This window comes from Sciurus carolinensis, chromosome 3 (genome assembly GCF_902686445.1).
Source record: "Sciurus carolinensis chromosome 3, mSciCar1.2, whole genome shotgun sequence".
Lineage (NCBI taxonomy): Eukaryota > Metazoa > Chordata > Mammalia > Rodentia > Sciuridae > Sciurus > Sciurus carolinensis.
In genome coordinates this window covers 180,598,829-180,623,127 of record NC_062215.1, presented here as the reverse complement: position 1 = coordinate 180,623,127, position 24,299 = coordinate 180,598,829, and the positions used below count along the sequence as shown (strand labels likewise).

Sequence of the window (24,299 nt, the reverse complement as noted above, 5' to 3'; positions counted from 1 at the left end):
TCAGCAAACAGTGGGGATCAGCGACCTGGCACCCCAGGTGACAGGCCAGTCAGGGAAACTCAATGCCAGGGTTCAAAAGGGAGCCTCATCAACCAGGGCGCTGCCTATGACAGTGTGCTGCTCAATCCCCCCTTTTTTTGTGGTACCAGGGATTGAATCCAGGGGTGCTTAACCACTGAGTCACATCCCCAGACCTTTTTTTATATTTTATCGAGAGACGCTGGGTTGCTGGGGGCCTTGCTAAGTTGCTGAGGCTGGTTTTGAACTCATGATCCTCTTGCCTCAGCCTCCTGAGCCACTGGGATTACAGGCATGTGCCACCGCACCTGACTCTCATTTCCTTTTATGATGATAAAAACAACACATTCATTTTGGAAAGCAGAAAATATAAAGTAGAAAACAGTAGGATAACAAGTAAGACAAGGGCCTTCACATCCTGGTGGGCTCCCTCCAGGCCTCAGCTGGTCTCAAGGTGGGTGAAGGTGTGGTGTGGTCCTTGTCACTGGAAGCCACATCCCAGCACTTCCCACGAGGTCAGTGTTTGAAAACACCCTTCTAAGTTCACCTCAGAGGGAGCTGCCGCACCGTGTGAAGTCGGAAGTGAAGTCCGGTCACCTCTTCTCGTGGACATCAGGTTGTTCTCCATCTTGGACTGCTGGAAGGAAGAGGGTGTTCGGCTACGATTGTCTCCCCAGAAAAGACTGTAAGCTTGAACCCACAAGTTCAAGTTTGCGACCATCTTCAACACCTGTGCACAGACCAAAGGACCCTGCAGTCCCTTCTGCGACTGCGACGGTACCCGAGGCTGGCCCAGCTGGCCTACAGACAGTGCAGCTGGCCCGCGATAGGGTCCCGCAGCCCAGACTGGCCAGCTCCCCTCCGGGTGTCATGCCTGCTGGGTCATGGTGTCTCTTCTTCCGAGTGAGACTTATTTTGTGCTTAGGGTGGCGCGGAGTTTCCTTCCAGCCACTTCTTGCCCTGGGGATTTGGTGCCACCCCTTTATCTCCAGCAGGTGAAGTTGGCCTGCTCTGCTCTGCTCTGATCTGTTGACATGGCGACTGTGTACTTGGCTCAAGGCCACTGGTTTGGACGACGACTGCTCTGTGATCATGAGACCCTCGTATCTGAATGCAAGCCCCTGGTCATCACTCCTGTTGTGTTGGTCAGCTGCAGCTGCGTGACAGATCACCCCCAAACCTAGTGTTTCAGGACAAAAAACAAATATGGTTTGATTCTGGTGCAGGGCTTCTCTCAGGGTGTCTAAGTAGGCTGGCAAAGCTGTAGTGACTGAAGGCTGCTCCGGGGCCTCTGTTGGGCTGTCCTGCACGGTCCCTGTGCCGCTGTGGGTTCCCTGGAGTGTGCAGAACACTGGAGACGGAGCCACAGTCCTGTAGCCTAGTTGGAAATGACATCACAGCTTCAGCTGTGCCCGGGGCTCTAGGCTGTGACCTTCAGGTGGCAAGGGTCCCTGGGGGCCTTGTTGAAGGCTGGCCTCCAAGTTTTCTTTGTCATTTTTTGTCTCAAACAAACTTTAGAGTCTCTCTCTCTCTCTCTCTCTCTCTCACACACACACCGTGCACCTGCATGCACGCTCCACTCTGCCCTGAGCCCACACGCTGGTGTGTGCAGCGAGCATGCCTCACCCAACCCGACCCATCGTGAGGGAGAGGTGCTGCCCACACGCTGCCCCGGGCCCGTCTTCCTGCGTCTCCACTGGCACACGTGGCCTGGCTGGCAGAGGCCCCTTCCTAGCCTTTTTTCTTGCCTGGCCGCTCCTGAGTCTGCAGCCTCCAGGATGCATGGGTGGGCCTCTGGGGTCTCCAGTGAGTTTTTGCCAACAGAATGGCATTTATTGGTACCAAACAGAACTGCCAGCTGTGAGTGTGACCTTGTGGGTCAGCCCCCGCTGGCTCCCAGACACCCATTCCCCACAGGTGAGCTGTGAGTGGCCAGGGACTCCCAGGCCAAAGGGTATCAGAACCCTTGAGATGTCTAAGCACCAGTTGACCCAGGCCCACCCCAGGCCAAGGCAACCAGCTCTCTGGGGCAGCTCCCCACAGAAGCAGGGAGTCTGCAGAAGGGCATTTGGGGGTCATCTTCCTTCTGGGCACAAGCCTGGTCCTGAGCCACCACCACCTCTCTTGTCTGGCAGCCTGCCTGCCCCAAGGTCCCCTGATACTTGTCGGGTGCCCCCCGAGAGCCTCAGTCTGAACCTTAGCTGGGAAACTGAGGTCCAGAGGTCACGAGGGACTTTTCTGAGGCCGTGGTGGGCAGGCAGGACACCCTGAGCCAGGGGCACAACTCCTTGCCCAGAGGTGACTGGAGGCCAGGGTCCTTGTCTTCTGCCCACCACCCAGCCCCCAGGTCCCTCCTTTGTTAGACCCTTGGGCCAACATCGCCTGGCATGTGGTCATGGAGGAACCACAGGAGATGCTAGAGCACACGACCTTCTGACACTGGCCACCCCAGGCTCCCGCCCCACCTACGCTTATCCTCCGTCAGCATGAGCGGGGGCAGTGCCTGTGGCCAGCCCGTCTACAGCTGTGGGGCACAGCGAGGTCCAACGTCAGGGCCTCATCGGCCGAGAAAGAGTACTTGGGTGCTTGGTCCAAGGTGCCATGGCCCCTGGCCTCAGGCTGGTGAGCATGAGGCCGTGGCCTGGGCCCTCGGGCCACCCCTCCATGACCCCACCCCCCTCGTGCAGTGAACACACAGGTCCCCGTGGTGAGGTTCGGGCCTCGGTGCCCACCGGGGACCAGGCCCTCTGTGGACAGGGCCCTCCCCGGGCTGGTTGAGGATAAGCCCAGAGCAAAGGTCGGTCAGGAACAGGGAGCTGTATTTAGGCAACAGAGGTCCAGGTCCAGCAGCACAGCTGGGGGGCTTGGCAGTGAAGGAAATCACTTCCCCAAGGCCCCTCCACAGGAACCCCAGCCGCTCTGCAGGCTCTCCACTGGGGATCCACCCAACAGCTGGACTATCGCCCTCTGAGCTCCCAGGGTCCAGGGTGACCTGGCCCCAGTGGTGAGGTGGAGGCACTGCAGGAGACGCCTGAGGGTGGCTTGTTCCCACTGTGCCCTTGTCCCCAGGAGCCTGGCTGCAGGAGGTGGTGGCCAGCATAAGATTCTTGAAACCTTTTCCCTGCACCACCTGCTGGGCCATCTCACAAAGCGCCCCGCCCCAGAGTCCCCCTGGGTTCCATCCCAGCCCTCCTCGGACTCCACAGCCCCAGAGTCGAGGTGGCCTCCCATCTTCCTGGCTGTCACTGGGAGCTAGGGCAGGCTGCACCCCACAGGCAGCCATCAGGGCTCCCTTCCAGCACCTGCTTCACGAAACTCTCTGTAGCACCAGAGGCCCTGAGGCAGAATCCGTCTTCTTCCCCGTCCCTCTGCCTCCTGGAGAAGGGGTGCCCTCTGACACTCACAGGCCCCATGAGGTGGCCATACCCTGCTGTGCCCAGCCTGCTGTGTGCTGCCCTTGGGAGCCAATAGCCTTGAGCTTCTCGTCCTGTGCTTCTCCCCCTGTGGCCCAGGACCAGCCCTTGCTGCCACCTCGGGCCATGGCCTGGGAGGGTCTGGCCAGCTAGAGGACCCACACAGGGAGCCTCCCCTCTGGAGCCAGGCCCTCTGCAGCGCCCTGGGGTGGGTCACCAGCATGGCAGTGGGTGGCTGTGCATGAGCAGCAGGCGAGTCCACGTGGACCGCCTTCTGGAGGACGCGGGAGGGTGGTCTGCCTGATGGAAGGCCTCTTGCCCATCAAGTCCCGCTCTCTCCAGCTCCCAGCTCCTCCCCCTTCCACAGATGGGAGGTCACCAAAGGAACAGGGCAAGACCTGAGCCTAGGACTCAGAAAGAAGGTGGACAGGCTCCGACATGGCCGGGACCAGAAGCAGCAGGGAATCGAGGAACAGGACTCCCAGGTCACTTGGAGCACCAGGGAAGGGAGCAGAAGAGGGGCCTGGGGACTTCCAGGCCACGGGCCCTTGGATGGCAAGCAGCCTGCCTGCAGGTTCCACGGGGCCCAGGGCTCCTGCAGAGAAGGCTTCCGACATCCAGTCCTTGCTCAGAGCAGCAGCGCGCCACGACTCAATAGACCTCTGGTCACAGTGGGACGGAGGCTGGCAGGTGTACACCTGTGGGCCTGGCCTGGGCCTGCCTGGCCACCAGGTGGCCCAGAAAAGGAAAGGAAAAGAGGAAGCCATACTTCCCTCACAACCTGCTTCTGGAAGGCTTGCCGCAGCCCTGTCACTCAAAGTTAAACATCTCGGCCTCCTTCTCCTTCCAGAAGGCGAAGCTCCGGTCAATGTAGCCACAGATGTCCTCGCTGTTGAAGCTGCCCCGCTGGGAGCCAGACGCCAGGCGCTGTGCCGTCGACTCTGGGCCACTGCTTGGAACAGTGGCGTATGGCAGGGGCCCAAGAGGGGTCAGGCCTGACTTTCGACCAGGCTCTGTGTCCCAGGCGGCACCCTGGCTGGAGCCAAAGAAGCGAGCTTTGATGTCCTCGAAGCCGTCCGTCCAGGCACGTCGGCCGGCCGCCACCTCGTCGGTCACGGCCTTGTGGAAGGCTCGCACGGCCTCCCAGCCGTGGGCTCCCAGGTGCTCAAAGACCTCAAAGCACAGCAGGTGGCGCATCTTGCGCTCCTCAGCGGGCAGGTCGCACTCCAGGAGCTGGAAGTAGCCTAGCATGAAGAGGTCCAGTGAGAGGCTGCTGTAGGGCACGGGCGCCCCGTCCACGTGGGGCAGGAACTGCTCAGGGGACAGGGGACCGCGGAGCCGCCGGCTCAGCCGCCGCAGCCGCCGGGCTGGCACATGTGCCATGATGGCCTTCCAGTTGCCCAGCAGGTGGGTGATGATGCTCTGCTGCTGCCACAGGTGGCCCAGCTGGGGGCCCTCGCTGGGCAGCCTGGAGGGTGGCCGCGGGCCCCCGGCCACCTCCCGTCCCCGTGGCCCAGCTCGGTGGGCCTCCAGAGTCCTGCGGGCAGCCTTCTTGAGGGCGGGGGTGTAGGCTGCCTTCTTCCAGTGGCTGAGGAACAGCATGACGATGCGCTCCTTGCGCAGGCCGGCTGCGTCCAGGCTGGGCACGGCGCCCGCCTCCGACGGGGCCTCCTCGCAGCTGATGCCTGAGTCGCTGGCCTCCTCCGTGTCACCTGGCCCTGGTCCCCTTCCCGTCGGGCTGCCTCGGGGCTGCAGGGGAGCTGGCCAGCAGCCTCTCAGGCACTGCCCGGGTTGGGTCGCCAATTCACAGGGGCCCAGGCCTGAGGCGCAGGACTGTCCAGGGGCCGACTCGAAGTTGCCACGCAGCACCCGCACAGACACCCCCCATTCCTGGATCTCGCGCTGGGCCTCACTGCAAGGGGGCCTGGCTGGGGCATCCCTGCGGGGCTCCTGCAGGGCCTGGGTGGCCAGCTTCTCCTCGCTCTGCACCAGCCTGTTCACCCCCTTCAGCAGCAGGGACATGCTGCGCACCAGGCGGCTGATGTGGCTACACCAGAAGGGCAGGGGCTGCCCGCCAGGCACAGCCTCCCCAGTCTCCGCCAAGTCTGTGGGTTCAGCCACCAGGGCTGGGGCCTTGTCTTCCTCCAGCCTGGGAGCCCGGGACAGGAAGTGGCTGTTGACGGTAATGCTGACCAGGGGCTCGGGCAGCAGGGCCTGCAGCTCAGCGGCCAGCTGGCCCAGCTCACTCTCGCACTCCTGGCAACGGCGCCGCAGCTGCAGGTCTGCGATCTGCTTCTCCAGGTACACCAGGTCATCCTCCGTCAGCAGCTCCCCAAAGGGGCCCAGGACCGCCTGATGGGCCTGTGAGTACCGCCAGGCCGCCTGTCCCGTGGGGCCTGGGCTCCCACCGTCCTCCTGGGCACAGGAAGGGCAAGTCAGCAAGACCACGGCCCACACTGCCTTACTTGGGGGAGAAGATTTGCTCCTGCTGGTCACAAGTTCCCTGGCACAGCCCAGTTCCAGGACCCCCGATGGACCTCTGTCCAGTCCCTGGCCCTGTTCTGACCTTAGAAAGCAAGTCAGGTGCAAGTCAGCCCAGTCTGCAAGTGCAGCCGGCAGGGGCTCGGGAACCCCCAGGGAGCTGCAGGTGCCTCTGCTTGCGCCTCCCGGGTCTTCCTGATCTCTCCCACCCTGTCAGAGCTCCCTAGACCCTTCCCAACAAACTCAGAGCCTTCTGCGCCTGGATGGGCAGGCAGGGCAGACCAGGAAGACAGGCGACTCCAGTCACTCTGCGCTGCGCCTTCCTTATCCTGCTACCAGGTAAACATCCACTCTCCTGAGCACCGTCCAGCCACGGGCCTGCACGGGACTCCCAGCTACTCGGGCGGGACTCGGCACTCAACCCCTTCAGCCCGCCACCCTCCATTTCCGAGTTCTCGGCTGTCTGCAGCACCTTGGGCCCAGCCCCCTGGTAGGCCTCGGACGGGCTTCCTGGCTGTGGCCCCTGCACCCTGACAGATAGGATGGGCTGGGCCTGTTAGCTCAGTGCCGTCCTGGGTTCTGTGGCATGCACCTGTGGCAGAAATGAAATGAGGTGCTGCAGCTGGAGGCAGGGCTTTTGCTTTTACCGAATTTTGACTGATTTAGCTAGCCGCAGGGGGCTGCCACTATTGAACACTACGCAGCTCAGACCTGGACACAGTGTTTCAGACAAAACTGGAATCCTCCAGCCAGATTCCTGAACTGTCCACATGGCAGCCAAGGGGAGCCTGTTAAAATCCAGGTCAAATCACAGCTCTCTGCTCAGACTCTCAGGGGGCACCAAACCGCCTCCAGGCCCTGCAACATCTGCCCATGTCCCCTCAAGCCTTTCGCCACCACTCCCTCACTCACTGTGGTCTAGCGGGCCCCAGGCCTCTCCCTGCTCCTCCCTTGCACCAGCTTTGCCTGCCCCAGGGCCTTGGCACTCGCTGGCTCCTTCTGCCTAGAAGGCCCTTGACCCCGATTCCCACAGGGGTCCTCCCTCCTGGCCCCTGCTCCAGATCACCGCCAAGGGCGCTCGGAGCACCAAGGCAGAGCTCCCCTTGCAGGGCTTGACTCTTTGGGGCTTGACCTGCCCCGCCTCCTCCCCGAGTCTAAGCACCACCACGCGCAGGGCTCGCCCTTGCGGGCGGGGCCTGATCGGTTCAGTCAAAGAGCAGGAGGGCTATGGGGGCCTGCTCCGCGCCCCCGCAGAAGCGGAAGCCGAGGCCCCGACGCACGCACGGTGGGGACAGCGGGGTCTCGGCCGCCAGCCTGGGCGCGCCGCCCGTCTCCCCGCACCCGCGCCGCCCGCCTCTCCGGCCGCACCTGGGCCTCGCGAGCGCGGTCTGCGCCCAGGCGCGCCTGCAGCTTCCGCACCATCACCTGCCGCTTCCACTCGGGGATGGGCCGGCCGCGTTCGTCCCGCGTGGGCACCAGCCCGTCCAGGTCGCCCGAGGGCACACCGTCCAGCTGCAGCGCAGCCAAGCCATCAGGGGCGTCCTCCACTGCCGACTCCGCCCCCTGGGCAGACAGGAGGGGCCGGTCACACAGGCCCCAGGTGACCCAGGCCTGAGGAAGGGGAGGTCCGCCTGCACCCAGGAACCCCACCGCGGAGGGCAAGGACCCAGCCCCGTGGGGCCCAGGTGGTGCGGGGGGTTTGCTGGCTAAGAACAGCTACCAGAGGGTCCTCCCCTCTCTGCAATGGCTAGAAGAGGTCGCCAGAGCAAGCGGTGGGTCGGCTGGGTGGGGCACACTGGCAACAGCGACTTAACTTGTCAGATGTGCTCTGAGTGCTTAGTGCTCTAAGAGGGCCAGCACCAGGGGGCATCCCCAGTGCCACAGGCTCCCAAGGCCAGGAAAGAGCAGCAGGCACGGGGAACTGGCAGAGGCCCCAAGGAGGCGTGGGTGCCAGGCAGCCTCTCCTGCTGTGGTAGCTGCTTCCAAAGAGGGCACAGGCATCCCCGAGTTCAAAGGTCAGTGTGAGAGGCCTGGGCGGCCGGTCTCTGGATGACAGACCAGGGTCCCTATACGTTTTATGATGAGATGGCAAGTCACCACCACCCTGAAACCCCTCTCCTCAGAACTCAGGGTGTCCTTAGCCAGCCAGAGTTGCCCCCGGTGGTGGGTCTGGCATCTGTGCTTGGAGGAGGGGCCTGGCCACTCTGGGAGGACTCAGCGGCTTAGGTGTGGGTTGACTGGGACCCTTGGACGGTAGGATGCTGGGGGCAGGGGACGCACCTCAGGGGCAGCCAGGGCACTGGTGGTGATCTGTGGGGGGGCTGTGCCAGCCATCTGCTCCCTTGGGACAGGCTGATCAGGTTGGTGAGGCCAGGACGGGCTGAGAGTCGCTGCTGCTGAGAAGGAAGGGAGTCAGAGGGGCTTCCAGAAAGGGCAGGGGCACAGGGAGAAGCACCCCGGCTCAGAGTCCCTGGACCCCTCAGAGAGCAATGTGCTTGGAGCTAAGGACCACCAGCCCTGCCAAAAATGCCCCTGGGTCCTGGGCACACTTGGTCATTGCTGGGCTTCCTCAATGGGGCGTGAGGCATGGAGGCCAAATGACCTGATGCAACCCTGCCAGACCCCAAAGCTCCCTCTTACTGTCCCCAGTGCCCCTCCCCACTACAACACACACCAGTGCCCCAGCCCAGGGTAACAACCATCTGCACCGTGGCCTGGGCAGACATGCACACAGACACACAGACACAGGCAGACACACAGACACGCACGTGTTCTCTCCCACGTGTGGGCACATGGCTGCAACAGCCCCCCACCCCCTCCAAGGTCCCGAGCAAGGGGCAGCTCCTCCACACAGGCCTGGTCGGTCCTGCCGAATGTGTACTCACAGGCGGGGCTCCGGAGCCCCGAGTTCCCGCTTATTCTGTCCTCCGAGGAGCGCCTCGCAGCTGACAGTGGAGGAGGTGGGAATGGAGGAGGTGGGGGCGTCATCAGGACTGGCACCTGGGTGGACAGGCCTGATTGGCGGAGGCTCAGGTGGCCTTGACTTGCACTCATCCAGCTCTGCCCAGCAGACCTGGGGCATCCAGTGGGCAAGCCTGGGGCCTTCCTGGGGCCTCTGCGTCTCAGAGAAGGGCTCAGAGAGCATACAGGAGAGAGGGCCAGAACTCTGTCCCTCCACATCTCTCCCCCTGCTCCATGCCGGGTGACCATACTCCCCAAATACCCCTGAGCTCTGGTGTGGGGGCCGTGGCTCACTGTGCCCTCCACCTCGACTGCCCAGGTGATACAGATGACCTTGTATCTCACGGCCCGGCTCACAGGCTCCCCACAGAGCAGCTTACCTTGGGGGTTCCGGCACTAGGTTAGGCACACACATGAACACCCACCTGAGGCCCGCCCGGACCCTACCCCAACAGGGGCTGTTGCTGTCTCAGAGCAACAGAGATGTCTCAGAGATGGCAAGGGTGCGGGAGGGCAGTGGGCTGTGCCCACCAGCCCATCTCCAGGCAATGAGGCCAGTGCTTGGCGTGCAGGCTGCATTGCATGGTGGCCAGCGGAGCCTGACTCCAACTCCAGTTCTTGGCCCTGTGTCCAGCTGTCCTTGTAGGAAACCTGGCCTGGGGGGGGGGGCACCATACCTCCCCTGTGTCCTCCCAGGACCTCAAACCAGGCTTGCTGCCTTTTGGTTTAAAACGGAGTCGAAGGCTGGCTGGCTCCTGTCTCCCTGCTGGAGGACCTGGGCTCTGCCTGATGCCTGCCTGCCATGCCGTGCACCTGCTCCTGCCTCTGGCTAGCAGGGCACTCCTTGTACACACCCACTCTGACTCAGACCACTTCCCCTCCCTCCAGGGACTAGCGGAAGCCAGAGGTAGTTGTCGGAGCTCCCAGGTTGATGCTAGTGAGAGCCCCAAGCAGGACAGAGGACCTGGCTCAGACAGAACGTGTGGCCCTGGGCCAGGGCTGTCACAAGCCTGTGACCCACACCACAGCTTGGATTAGCACTCTGCTCTCCCTGCCCTCAAATTCTTAATCTTTTCTGCAGGAAGCTGCCTTTTTTCCACCCACAACCCCTGCACATGATGTCCCCTGCCTTGCCCAGCAAGCCTTGGCCTCTCTGAGCCTTCCCTCGCCGTGGTCATGGTGGCTCTAGTTCTAGCCCTCAAGGTCTTGGAGAAGGGAACGCAGCCTGGGACCCTGTCTGCCCAGCCCCACGCACCTTGCTCCTTCCAAGAACTTGTGCAGGGAACCCAGGAGCCTCCAGACACGTGGCTGGGGAATGTCTGCCAGCCCCCCGCCTGACAGGACCTCAGGAGGAGAAGCCGGGCTGGTGAAGCTGCCGCCCCCAGGAGTAGGAGTGTCACATTAATATTTGAAGGCGGAGGTGTCCGGTGGCCAGGAGAGCTGGGGCTGGTGTGGGATCCCTTACCACAGGGCCTTAACCCTCCGCAGGGCAAGGGCTGGGGGTGGACCCTCTGGGGAAATCAGAGGAGGAACTGAAATCCCTGAGCCCCGTGAGAAGAGAGACCACCCAAAGGATTCCCCACCCCACCTCAGTGCCACTCGCGGCTCACAAATGTGGAAACTGTGCTCAGAGGCACAGGGCTTCCCAAGGTCCCACAGCTGAGTGCCACTGAAGAGCCAGCCTTTGTTCCTGCAGGCTAGGAGCTCTGCAGGTGGAGAAGTTCTGGCAGCAGAGGAAGAGGCAGGCGCCAGCTCGGGAGGGACGGACGGCACCAGGGGTCTCTTGCTCTCCCCGCACAAATGCAAAGCCTTGGCTGCTGTCCTCTGCACCTCTCAGCCCAGAGGGACAGGAGCAGGTGGCTTACTGACCGCTCTCAAATGGCGGCAGTGGTGGCAGGGAGTCCTGGGCACAGGCATCCTCAGCTGAGTTAAGCCATTGTGGGCACAGAGGCTGCTTCCCTGGGGTCTGCAGGGGGCAAGGGGACCCTGCTGTCAGTGGAAAGAGGCAAGAAAGCACCTTCCTTACCTCACCCACAGAAGTGCAAGGGCTCAGCTGGGCTGGCAGCAGCCCTTCCTGCTGGGAGGATGGAGAATGAACATTGGCCTGGACAGGGGACCGAACTCTGGCTTCAGGGTGTCCCCCGCAGCCTGGGGACTGTGAGTACTTGGGCAGAGCCCTATTGCACTCCTCACCACCAGGAAGCCCTGGAAAGTCACCCAGAGCTTGTGTCACCTGTGAGTCAGCCAGGAAGATGAGGACCTCAGGGGCACCTGGCAGGGGCCTGATCCATTGACCTTCCTGTCTTCATGGTGCTCTGAACAGTGGCTCAGATAAAGTCGGCTGTGGAGTCCCCAGGTGCTGAGTGTCACCACACCCCTGCCCCTCTTTAAATTTGAGAAAATTCACAATGATGGGAAGGAGGGTCAAAGGTCAGGATCATCCTTTAGGGTCCTGAAAGTTGGGCATATGCTGCCCTGAGTCCCAGCATTAAACCCTTGTCCTGAGGTTGGGGTCGCCCTGGCCCCAGGCCCTGCATCTCTCTCCTGGGTTTCTGTGAGGACTGGGACCGCTAAGCCGGCCATGCATTATACATGGAGGGCAGCGTGGCCAGCTGGGTTACAGGCTTGTAATGCCACCCGGGCCGAGAAAATCATGACCTGCAGATGGGTGCTGGACACCAGTTGCCACAGCTGAGATTCCATTACTGGCCGGGCAGCCAGGCTCCACTTTTCCCTGGGACAAAACACTGCTCAGGGGAACCTCTTACCCTCCCTGCGCCTCCGTCTCCCCATCTGTAGAATGAAGGGTTCTGGGCCTTCTGAACCTGGGCAGGTTGGCTTGTGCCAAGGCCACACAGCAGAGACAAGCACGGCCTCTGCCCTCCAAAAAGTCTTGAGCTCCATTTCATAGTGAGGAACCCAAGGCTCAGAGACGCTCAGAATCTGGAGTGGCACATGCCCAGGAAGAGCCAGGTCTAGCCCTGAGGGGAGTGAGCCGGAGGGCCTGGATCCCACAGGGGCACTAGGCTCTGCTTCCAGCTTGTGGAGGGCCACACTCGCTGTCCAGGTCGTGCCTGACCGCAGCTGCCTGGAAGGAATGACCCTCTGGCTCCCACAATCAGACTGCCCAACCAAGAGGGTGGGGACAGACGCAGTGGCCTGCTTCCTTGGCTCCTCTGGCCTCTGCCCATCCAGGTGAGTGAGAATCAACCCCACCGTGCAGAGGGTATTCCCGAGTGCCACGTGCCTGCCAGCCTCGGAGAAGGGGCCTGAAGGGTGCGTCTCCACAGGGCAGGCCTCGGCACTGACAGGCAGCCTCCCCCCACGCTGCCTCTCTTGGGGCCTGAGATCCTCTGGGAGGCAGGTTAGGGCTGCTGCCTCAAGGGAAATGATGGATTTCACCACCTCTGCCTGGCGAGCCCGGAGCGGGGGCAGGCGACCTCTGCATATTGCGTTTCCATCAATATTGCATCAGGCACAGCTCCCCGCCCCGCAGCTGCTGGTCTGCCCGGCCCCCACTGAGTGGAGATGGCACCTGCCAAGGTGAAGTTGGAGCCCTGGGGGACAGCCCCAGCCTGCGGCAGAGCCTGGAAGCCCCTGCAGTCACCCGGCGCTCCCTGAGGGAGGAGGCAGGGATGGAGCTCCAGGAGGCAGCGTGAGCTCCAGACGTCTCTGGCTGCACGCCAAAGAGCCTTCGAGGCCACAGGTCTTGGGGTGCAGAAGCCAGGAAGGGGCTGCAGGTGAATGCTCCTGATGTGGCCATGTCCTCCAACTCCACGATGGGGTGTGCAGGGGGCTTAGGGGCTCCGGGCACTGTTGCCCCCAGTGGGTGGGGAGATGCTGCTTTGAATCCCATGGTACAGGCAGGATCAAAAGACACCCCTAGGAAACCTGGGAGGGCCGGTGTGCCAGGGGCCAGGGTGTCAGGACAGCAGCAGGACCCCTTCCCCCTGAGCAGTGGGGCAGCGTGCCTAGGGGAAGGGTTGGCCAGTGTGCAGAGGGGCCTGCAGCTGGAAGGCTGAGATCTTTTGGACAGAGATCCCAGGCTATGGGCTCCACACAGTGGCAGGGGTGGGGATAGGGGCAGGAACCTGCCCTTTACAGCAGATGCTATGGAGGGTGGGGGGCACAGCCATGTGGCCACCCTCCCTACCCCCTAATTTCAAATGTCACCCAGGTGGGTGGGGGCTGAGCCCAGGGAGGTGCAGAAGCCAGGCTGGAGTCCCCTGGGCCTGTCCACTCCCCAGAACCCAGCTGAGCTCCTGACTCCTCCAACCCACACCAGAAAGCGGACCTTCTCTAAACAATAGCCAGGAGACCTTCAGTCCCCAATGATCTCATCAGCATCTGACTTCTGGTTTCTGGAACTACTACCTCAAATCCAACCAGGCACACGCCCCTGCGGTGTGCCCCGCTGCTGAGTGCGGCAGGCAGGGCGGGTTTCAGGTGGCGGCCGTCCGCAGGCCTGGGGCCTGGGGGCACTGCCTCAGTTGACCCTGGATGCTCTGAGGCAGTGCCACAAGGGACAAGGAGGCACAGAAGCCTCTTGATGAGACCCGGCTAGGGGATCTCAGGACCCTTCTCTGAAAATGGGGCAGATGACACTGGGCACTTTCCTGAAGTGGTGGCCACGACAGAAAGCTGGCAGGTTGGGGCTCGTTCCTCATGGTCTCTGCCTAGGCCTGGACAGGGGGCTTCTGGGAAGAGCCTGTGGCTCTGGGCTGACGGTCCCCAGTCCCCAGCCCACCCCACACCACTGCTCGCTGGTCTCTGCTCCCATAGAAACTGCTCATTAGCTCATCTGCTCCTCTGCCCTGTCATATGCTGGGGACTGAGCCCAGCAGGACGGCCAAGATCCCTGTCCTTGTGAATAGGGAAACTGATTCTGGAAGGTGGTGAGATGGAGAGTCATGCCTGGAGCAGGCACTGGGACCTGCTGCTTCTGGGCAGCCTCGGGTCACCTTGGCTAGGACTTGGGCCCTGGTCCTACCCTCGGTGTCCCCAGTCCAACAGAGCATCTCCTGAGCAGAGCCCAGGCCATGGGGGCCCCACCTCACAAGCACAGTTTCTGAAGCCCACAGGGAAGGCACAGCTTGACTGAGTTCCAGCTTCTAGCTGAGGCCTGGTCACTTCACAGCCCCTCTCCCAGCTGACCGTGTCCTGTACCAGGCCCTTGTCCTGCCAACGCCATGGAGCATGAGGTATGTGCAGTGAACATCCCAGGTAACGGCCTCAGGAGGCCCAGGCCCACCCCCAGGCCTCCAGGACAAATCCCCAGGGACTTACCGGCCGGGCCATCTCCCGCAAATACTGGGCACAGTCCCAATGTCCATGGTACTCTGCCAGGTCTGTGGCTGTGTACCCGTCTTCATCCCGCAGGGAGGGGTCCACATGGTGGGAGAGCAGGGTCTGGCAGCACTGCAGGAGAGGGGTGCACCGTGACGGCCCGCTCCGGGGCCAGCTCACCAACGTGCTGCACAGGTGGTAAACGGAGGCAGACCGGGCCACGCACAGCAGCAGGAGAGCTGGGTCTCACACAGCTGCCCCGACCTGAGCTACGTGCCCTAGACAGCCCTAGATGGCAGGCAGCAGTCACCCCTCCCAGGGCACGAGAGGACTCTGAGGTGCAGAGGCCAGCTCTGCTGGGGCACTGCTGGGAGCAGGCAGGAGCTGGACCCAAGCCAGGCGGCCAGCCCGGACTCAGCCCAAAGCTACCGGGCCCCAGGCTGAGGCGCAGATGGGGTTTCATTTTTACGGCCAACCTTCACCTTCAGAGGTGTGTCCATTTGTACATAAAGACCCTGGGGCTCAGGAGCTCTGCACCCATGAGGTCGGCTCAGGACCTTCCTCTCAGAAAGCGCCTTCCTGGAGGCGAGGAAGGCGCCTTCCCCAGGTGACCTCGCACTTGCCAGGCCCCTCGTCTAGCCCCAAACCCTGGCCATTTCCTCCAGTGCCAACCTTGACCCTCAGGCTCAGAGAAGGGCTCAGGGAGGAACCAAGGTCATGCCACCTCACCCAGCCAGCCCAGGGGCCTGGGCCTGCATCTCCCTGGGGCTCCCACAAGGGGCACTAGAGGAAGTGGAGGGAGGAAGGGAGTCTGTAGGAACAGAGGGTTAGAGGAAATGTGGGCTTGTGAAGGACTTAGATGGGGGCAGAAGTGGGGGCTCCAAGAAATAGTTGCCATTGAGTATATCCATATTTATTCTGCAGGTATCTAGCCTCCTTGTGTATGCAAGAAATGCGGAAAGCCACGTGAATTGGTTGAACGTTTTGGTTTCCTACACTGTGTGCCCTTAACCTGGCATCTGTTCTGTGACTGAAAAGGTGAGACCCAAAGGAACTGCTCCTCCAGGGACTGCAGGACCTCCCTGTGAGCCACAACTGGAGGCACCTCCCAGAGGTGGGCCCATGGAGTGCAGGCCTGTGGGCGCGCCGGGCTAGGAGTAAATGCCGACATTACGGTGGGCATAAAGGGTGGCCTGGCAGGAGGGTCAGTGGGACTGACTCCTCCTGGCTCTACCACTTGCTGGTTAGCGAAAGTGGGCCGAATACTGGGCCTCCGAACACCACCAGTCTCCTGGCCCCACCTGCCAATGGCAGCCAACCAGTCACTGAGGACCACCGAGGTGCCAGGGAGAAAGCCTCCTCCCCAAGACCTTAAGCTGTGCTGGCCCTGCCCCTCCTACCTGAGTGCAGAAGCGTGAGGAAGGCTGGGTGCGAGCAGAGGAGGTAGGCAGGCTCAGTGGGAAGAGCTTGGCCCCGTGGCCCTGCCTGTCCACAAGAGCAGGATCCGGGAGCCTCTGCAGACTCCCCACCAGCAAGAACAGGGGATGGCCCGAGTCCAGGTTCTGATCCCACTGCTGGGCACACTCCTCAGTGACAGCTGTCCTCCACAGGGCTGTGCGGGCCTCCTGACTCTGGCCAAAGTCAAGCTGGTGTGTGGCTGTGCCGGTGGAGCTTTATTTACGGCCACTGAGATGCTGACCGCATGCCGTGAAGTGCTCTATTTGTCCCCCACCATTTAAAAATGTGAGAACTGATTTTTAGCTTGTGGAACCATAGAAAATCAGGCTGTGGGCCAGGATTAGTCAGTAGGGCAGTCTGTCCCCAGCCTGGAGGATTGCCAGGGGCAGGGATGAGAGGTTCTCTAGCCTGAAGGTTCTCTAACCTGTGTCCGGATGTGGCCAAGGGAGCAGGAACAGAAAGCTGGCTAACAGATACAATAAGGCCCAACATGCATGAACTACGAATCCCAGGCAAGGAGACAGGATGCAGCCCAGGCATGTCTGAGAGACCATGGCCGATAACCTTATAGAACAGGGCAAACACCAAAGCACAAATTCAAGAATTCCAAAAACCTTAAGTGGGATAAACAAATAGCAATCCATCTCCAGGCCTCTTCCAGTGAAAGTGAGGAAAACCGAACCTGAGAAGAGAAAGGATGATCTCAGAAGGGTGACGGTTGGCTGCAGCCTCTGGCGGCAATGCCAGAACCGGAAGGCAAGGAATGGACTTTCGAGGCACCAAGAGAAAATGATTGGAAATTACCCAGCTACCGCCCTGTACTCAGCAAAGGTGGTCTTCAATATTGGAGAGGAAATAAAGATATCCTGAGACAAACCAAACAAAAGAAAATAGACAGTTGTTCAGCAACAAAGCCACACTGAAGGGTGACTTCAGGCTGAAGGGAAGTGCTTCCATGGGCAGAGCCCGTAGGAAGGAAGACGAAAGTGGTGAATTTGTAGAAAAATGCAGACAGGCTGGGGATATAGCTCAGTTGGTAGAGTGCTTGCCTCGACCCTGGCTTCAAATCCCCAGCACCGCAAAAAAAAAAAAAAAAAAAAGAAAAAGAAAAAGAAAAATGTAGACAAAGATTTTTATTCATTGATTGAATAAAGATGATGATGCCTACAGGTTTTTAAAAGTTGTAGAAATAAGACCCATTAAGGATGGCCACCCCAAATCCATTGGACCTCTCTCCTGGCCTCTGGTGGCATTGGGGGCTGCTGGGGACCAGTGTGTCCCCATCTGGAGTGGGTCGTCCATGCTGGGAGCCCTTCCCATGAGGCCAGGCTCCATGTGAGTGACCTGTCTGATCCTTACAACACTCTGGGAGTCTGTCCTCACACCAGTTTCAGACCAGGAGATGAGGAAGAAGTGGAAGGGAGCTGCCCGAGGTCACAGTGCCAGGCAGTGGTGCGGCCTCCACCACCCAGGGGCCCCGGAGCCGTGTTCTCCATGGCACCCTGGACGGGGGTAGTCACAGACCCGTGGAGGTGAGTTGGTGCAGGTCCCCAGCCCCTGTCGTGCGCCCACCGCTTCTCACACCCGGTGCCCCATTCCAACATGGATTCTACAGGGGGTTGCATCGACCTGTGCACACAATTTTAAAATGATTACAGTTCTGCACTGGAAACCAAGACGGATGCATCAGGAGCACCTGAGAAAGAGATGGTCAGACAAGTGGACCCTGGGCGTCCTGTTCAGCTCCGTCCACTGCCTTTGAGACACCAACTCTGTAGGTTGTAGAAAACCAAAGCCCTGCACAGGACTCCTGCCCACAGGAAGGCAAGAGAGAAAGTGTGGACAGCAACCATGAGGTGACCCGTGATTACCTGTGGACGGTGGCCCATCGTGAATCCACTCAGCACTCCCAAGGCACAGTTGCCTCAAATTACAGGTTCCTCCTTCTCCAATGAGTTCAACAGCAATCTTTGCCATGGGCTCGTTTTGTCATTGAAAGGAGTCACTATTTCCAATGGCCTTAGCAATTACCCTTTGACATGCAGAACCAGGGCAGGAGCAGCAGGGGAGGCTCAGGCGGGAGGCTCAGCACTACCATCGGATGCGTCTCTTCAGAGGGAAGAGTGAACAAAATACTATGTGCCCTCAACACTGGTGCGGGACCGTTCTTAGCGAGCCTACAGTACCTTGTGCCCAGCTGTGGAGGCACGCCGGGCGCAGGCAGACATGTATTTGAATTTAGGTGCTAAATTTAGGTGATTAAATGTTTTTGAAATAGGTTTTCCACTCAGCTTAGATCCTTGAAAGTAGGGTTTCTACCCTCCCTGCTGAAGGAGCCATCAGGAAGCTGTGTGGGTTCAGTCCTGTCTTCCCTAGGCAGGACTGGCCTGGGGGTCGCTGGCCCCTGACATTCCTGGCCACCACCTGGGGCCAGTAGTGCACCGCAGTCAATGCCACAACCTGAGAGAGCCCCGATTTCCAAGACCCAGGCAAAGGGTATCGCCCTGTGAGAAGCACTGACCCCAGCCAGACGCTTCGGTCCCCAAGTCTCTGTAAGGTCCTAAGCAAGCGCTGTGACACCTGTCGTGCACATCTGAAGGAGGGAGAGGCAGGGCGAGAACTGCGGGACAGCAAGGACCCCGAAGAGGAGCCCACCCTCAGGGGACTGAGACCTCTGTGGGCCTAGGAGCTCACCACGGCTGGGGGCGTGGGCTCCAAAAGATTCATGAACATCCTTACCTGAGCCTGGTGGGTAGAGACCTGCGGGGGTTACAGCCACACCTCTGAGCCTGAGGCAGCCGTGGGCACCTGTCTTCTACACTTCATTTAAACCTTAGCCTAGACCCTGCCCCCCCCTAGCAGCTTCTGGTTCTGTGACGCCTCCTCTGAATGGCATCAAGTCATCTGATCAGGATCCCACAGCAGCTTCCAGTTGCCTTTTACACCACAGTCGACCCAGTTCTGGGCTCCAAGGCCTCCGCCCCTGGGTCTTCTCCTTCCCCCAGCCCCACTCTACTCCGTCCCAGCAGCCCCGGCGCTCCCACTCTCTCTACAAAAAGCTGCTGAGCTGAGCTTGCACCTTCCAGTGCTCAGATCTGCTCAGTCATGTCTCTGTGAAGTCATTCTAGAGTTATTTAGCAAATGCTGTCCACATTCTCCAAACTGACCCCAAGAAATGACCCTGAACTGTGTGAGGATCCCCTGGGGAGTCTGGAAAGGCCTCCTCAGGCTCCACCTAGCACCCCTGAAGCTGGGACCTCTGGAGGGGGCAGAGCTCTCCAGGAGGCACTCGGCGTCCCATGAGGCCTGTTGGAGCAGTGGGTTCTGGTGGACTCGCTCTCTGCCTCCCAGGTGGACGCGCTGGCCACCTTCAATCTGCCTCCAGATCTCCTGGGGACCTTGTGTCGGGGCACCAATCCAGCAGGTCTAGGAGAGGCCTGAGACTCATTCCTGACACGCTCAGCTGACCTCACACCCCTCTGTTACTCACGTGAACACCTCTGAACTGCAGGCACAAAGGAGATGGCCCTTGAGCTGGTTCTTGGCTACTTTTAAGGCTCCTTCCTGGGTATGTGGGGCCTCTGGCAAATAGCTTTTACAGAGTCCTGTCTAAATACATGATTTGATTGAAAGTGTTCTAGCAAATCAAAGCCACAATGAGGTACAACCTCCTAGCTACTGGGGGCTCAGTAATAAACAGGTAAAATGTGCTGGCAAGTCACAGAGAAACGGAAGCCCTTCTATGGCCCTATGGGATGTAAGATGGCATGGCTGTATGGAAAGCAGCTTGAAGATTATTCCAAAAATGACCACGGGACCTAGCAATCCACACCTCCTGGGTGTATACTCCAAAGAACTGAAAACAGGTGATTTGTTTGACTTCAGTTTCAAACAATAGATTGCACATGAATATTCGTAGCAGTACTATTACCATCAGTCAAAAAGTAGAAGCACCCAACATTCCATCAGATCCCAGTGGCTTGGCTGGGAGGACGGCATGTTCAAGGCCAGCCTCAGCAACTTAGCAAAGCCCTAAGCAACTTAGCAAGACCCTGTCTCAAAATAAAAAGTAAAAAGGGCTGGGGATGGGGCTGGGATGGTGGCTCAGTGGTACAGCACTTGCCTGGCATGTGTGAGGCACTGGGTTCAACTCTCAGCACCACATAAAAATAAATAAATAAATAAATAAATAAAATAAAGGTCCATCAACAACTTAAAAAATACATTAAAAAAGAAAAAAAAAAAAAAAGACTGGGGGTGTGGCTCAGTGGTTGAGCACCCCTGGTTCAATCCTTAGTGCCAGACAGAGAGGGAGGTGAATGGATAACAAAAAGTACCCCAGTCATACAATAGGGTATTGTTCAGCCCTAAAAGAAAGCTATTTGGACACAGCTACCCAGGGGCAAACCCTGAAGGCATGTCGGAGACAGCAGGAAACCCACAGGCACTGGAAGCAGAGGAGTGTCGCAGGGCTGGAGGGGAAGCTGCTTCCTGGGCGATGGAGATGTTGGGGACCAGGCAGAGGCAGGCGCTGGCTGCACCCGCGTTCATGTGCCTAGTGCCGTGGAACTGTCCCTTTGAATGGTCAGTTCCATGGTGTGGACTTCACCTCCAACACATATTCAGCGCCCCTCCCCAAAAACCTCCGCTTCCCACAAGCCAGACTGCAGAGGAGCCTGGCCTGGCGGGGCAGGAGCGTCCACCTCATTCAGGTGAGGATTTGGGCTGCAGCGCGGGGACTCTGGAGGCACACACTGCACCAGCGTCAGCATGGCTGAGGGGAGTGGGTGATGGGTGATGAGCTTCTAAGCCAGAGGCAGACGCAGCCACCGGAGGTGTGCCCAGGCTCCACCGCCAGGGTGGTCCCAAGGGCTCCCGCCACCCACTCCCCACTGCAGCCCAGCCACAAGCCGCCCTCCTAGGCTTCCCAGGCGTGCAGAAGGAAGGGAAGGGGGAGGAACATCAACAGGAAAGGAGACGGGGCAAAACCAACCCTGGACACCAGCCACTCTGCTGACTGCGAGTGGACTAAGTGAACAGCTGGTGGGCAGTCTGGCCTGAAGCTCAGAGGCCCGGCACGGAGGCCTGGCACGGAGGCCCAGCATGGCACTGGACAGTAGAGGACGAGAAGGCAGGATTTGGAAGGCCCAGAGTAAAGGACGGAACCAGGTCCACCAGGCAATGAGTAATACCCAGGCAGCCAAGCAAGAGGGCAGAGAGACTGCTGGACGGGCTTCAGAGCACGGAAGACCGAAGGCCAGAGATGCCAACACACTGCTCTCAATCGGTAGCGGACCCACCAGACACAAATGCCCATGTTACGGATTTGAAGAACAGCTTTCCAGGCAGACACAGAAGAGTAGCCTTCTGACCCCAGCGCAGCCCCACAGAGAGTGGCAGCAGGGCCGGCTCCGTGGCACAGCACCTGCCCATCGCGTGTGAGGCACTGGTTCCACCTCAGCACCACATAAAATAGATAAATAAGTGAAGGCGTGCGTCGACCTACAACTAAGAAGGGAAGGAAGGCAGTGCATAGCAAACGGAGAGCGGGCGAGCCCTCGTGGCTGCAGATCAAGATGCAGCAGGAGTAAATTAGAAGATATTCTTAACTGAGCAACTGTGAAACCGTGGGGTGCAGCCAAGCAGGCCTTGGAGGGAAGCCCTGGTCCTTAGCGAGCACATAGAGCACATAGGGAGGACGGTGACAAAATGGCAGGCCACCAGCCCCGCACTGGGGAGGAGCCAGCGTGCAACGCCGGACACGATGGAGGTTGTTTGCAGAACTAGATGCTAACCAGTCTCTGGGTGAGGCTGACTGCGACAGAAAGAAAGACAGGAGTGACCAGCACGGGAACAAAAAGGAGGAAAGCACGGGCGTCCTGCCTGCACAGAGAACGAGGTGGCGGGTCGTGGCTCGTCGCTCTGTCCTCCCACCTTTGACAACTTGGAGGAAATTCGTTCCTAGAAGTTTTTCTAGGAATAAAACCAAAAAATAAATAATTCACTGAAGGCAACACACACACACACACACACACACACACACACACACATGAAAATCCCAGGGTTTTATTATTAAATACAGTGAATTATTTAAAATCTTCTTTCGAAGAAAATGCCAAATCCACGTAGCTTTGCCGGTGAGTTTGACCAGGCATTTAAAGAAGAAACAAGTCTAAGACACCCAGATTTCCCAGGCTAGAGAAAAAGGAAAAAATCCAATGCACAGCATAACCTTGTTACCTAAATCCAACAGGGACAGAAGAGCAATTGGCATCCCAAGCCGAAACCCTAAAGAAAACGCTGCAAGTGGACCGGCGAGCCTGCTGCAGGAGTGCAGGAGTGACCCGTGCTCCCGCAGCCCCGCTCCTGGCGCAGATCCCAAGGAACCGCAAGCGGGATCCCCGGATGCCCTGCGCCTGGGGCTGGAGGGCTCCTGGCTGGACTCCTGGGCTCCCCGGGGCCATTTCATTTGCAGAAAGATCAGCTGCCTGGGAAACAGATGGACACCAGTGTCCTGGCCACCTTCCCTGGCGAGCAGCTGGGTTGTCGCGGCTGCAACCACACAGCAGAGCTCACTCTGAGCCCTTCCTGCTTCAGCTGCCTGAAGGGGACACAAAGCCCTCCAGCAGGCCTGAGTGGAGACCCCGTCCCCCAGCCTCTGAATGGGTCCTCTCCCTCCTCCAGAGTCTTCCCAGGTGGAGGATGGAGGATTCTGCAGGAGCAGGCTTCTCCCCTGCTCTCCAGGTGGGGGCTGCCCTACTTCCTGTCCCTGCCTGGGTAGGGGACAGCTGGCTGTGAGAGGAGGCCCAGTGGGTGGAGGGCATGCTGCTGGGAGCCAAGGAAGGACTGGAGGGACGACTGGGGGTCTGACACTTCTGCCACTCAGTAGCCCCAGCCACCGGCTTCAGAATGACATCATGGTAGTGAGCAGACCGGGCTGGACCGTGCCTCTCAGGAACGACGGGGCCAGGAGGGAGCTGGGCTTTGTGCTGGGTGTGGACTTGCCTTGGGGCAAGGGCAGTGCAGCAGGCACCAGTGCCAGGGCGTTGGGACCCCTCCCTGCCATGCTGGGCTCCCCAGGTGGTTTTCTTGAGACCCAGCCACGGGAGGCAGCTGCTTTCAGGGTCCTGGCTACTCAGCCGGGTTTGACCGAGGGCCGCCCTGGGCAGGCAGCAGGGGGCTTCTGGACGAGGTGTGGAGGCCAGGGTGCGTGGCCTTGCCTTTGTGCTCTGCCCCTGCCCCTTGGTGTACCCGTGGGCAAGAGCCGAGGACGGCACCTCTGCAGCGGCTCGGAGGGCTCGGTGACATCCTAGCACACACAGTACCTCCATCTGCCCATTCTCTGCCGCGTCGTGGAGGGGCGTCCCACCCCAGGAGTCTCTCGTGATCGGGGCGCCCATCAGCAGGAGCCGGTCTAGGATGGGTGTGTGGCCTCCGCGAGCTGCAAAGTGCAGCGCCGTGGCCCCCTCGTTATCCCGCGAGGTTAAGCCAATGTCTGTGAACGTGACCTGGAGAGGAGAGGTGGGGGAGGGGTGGGCTGGTCAGCAGGGCCGGCCTGGGGCAACCACTGCCAGGGAGGAGGGACATGTGGGCTCAGAGCAGAAGTGGGAGCTGACCTTCAGTCGTGCCTCTTGGGCCAGGGGGCAGCAGTATTTCCCCAGGAAGCCCTGGGACAAAGCTGGCTTATGCCATATGCCCCACGACCTAGGCAGCTTGACATCCAGGGTGAGGCTGGGGACAGGAGTGGTTTTACTTGGAGATTCCTCAGTCCCAGTTCTTAAACTAACCGTCATGTCCAGTGAAAAAAGTGCCACATCTGGCCCCTAGGGGACAACGTGCTGGTAAAGGAAGCAAGGGAGGAAGGGTGTCATTTGGCAAGGGGCAGCACCATGTCCCTCCAGTTTTGGGCCGGAGCTGGGCTCAGGACGCTGTTGGCCAAGCAGGTGCTGGGGCTCCTCCTGTCACCGCCCTGCCTCCGAGCCTGGTGGCACAGTGGGGGCCCAGGCCGGCTGGCAAGCACACAAGTGACTTGAGGCCAGGCCTGCTCTGGACCCTCAGCTGTCCCCTGAAAGGGTGTAATGGACTCTGGTCCCCAGCACCAGCCAGGGGTCTCTGGGTGTAGTCCCAGCCGATGGCCACTCCCAGCCCCGTCCAGGGCGACACACGCGTGACGAGTTGGGGTGGGAGAGGGCTGCAGGAAAGCTCTGCCTCCTTGAGGCGGTGGTGTCTCCTTCCACCTTCCTCCTGCCTTGGAAGTGGCCAGCTTCCCAGGAGGGAAGGGCCGAGAGGAGGGCACAGCCCCTGTTCCTACGGAGCGCCCACAGCCCAGGCATTCCCGGCAGGGCCCACGTTCCAAGTGTCCCTTGAGAAAGGGACCTGAGTGCTGGCTGTCCCAGGGAGCGAGTGTGCGAGGCGGGTCCACCACTTCCCGCCAGGAAAGACCCCAGGGCCCTGGCCACTCCTTACCCAGGACAGGCTGTTCCTACAGTGCCCCCACCGCACCCCACCACTCACCACTGCGGCTGCTTCTCGCCCCACAGCCTGCTGAGGCTTGCTGCAGAAGCCCAGAGCCCAACCCAGGGATGGCATGTTTGGGGCCATCGTATGAAGTGAGCAATGGGTGACACCAGCTGGTCCTGTGGAGGGCTGTACAGCAGAACCGGGCTGCCTGTGGCGTCACAC

At 60.1% G+C, this 24,299-nt stretch overlaps 1 protein-coding gene across 1 annotated transcript in view; it reads right to left on the bottom strand.

The window, feature by feature from the left end:
• Positions 1–414: 414 nt before the first annotated feature.
• Espnl (espin like) overlaps positions 415–24,299 on the bottom strand; it is a 29,795-nt gene continuing 5,910 nt past the window's right edge. The window contains exons 4-9 of the mRNA XM_047544961.1: positions 22,943–23,125; positions 14,160–14,291; positions 8,798–8,912; positions 8,193–8,305; positions 7,281–7,475; positions 415–5,846 (exon numbers count right to left, since the gene is read on the bottom strand). Coding sequence (XP_047400917.1) covers positions 4,242–5,846; positions 7,281–7,475; positions 8,193–8,305; positions 8,798–8,912; positions 14,160–14,291; positions 22,943–23,125 — 2,343 coding nt within the window. The 3' untranslated portion in view covers positions 415–4,241. The remainder of the gene's footprint in view (positions 5,847–7,280; positions 7,476–8,192; positions 8,306–8,797; positions 8,913–14,159; positions 14,292–22,942; positions 23,126–24,299) is intronic.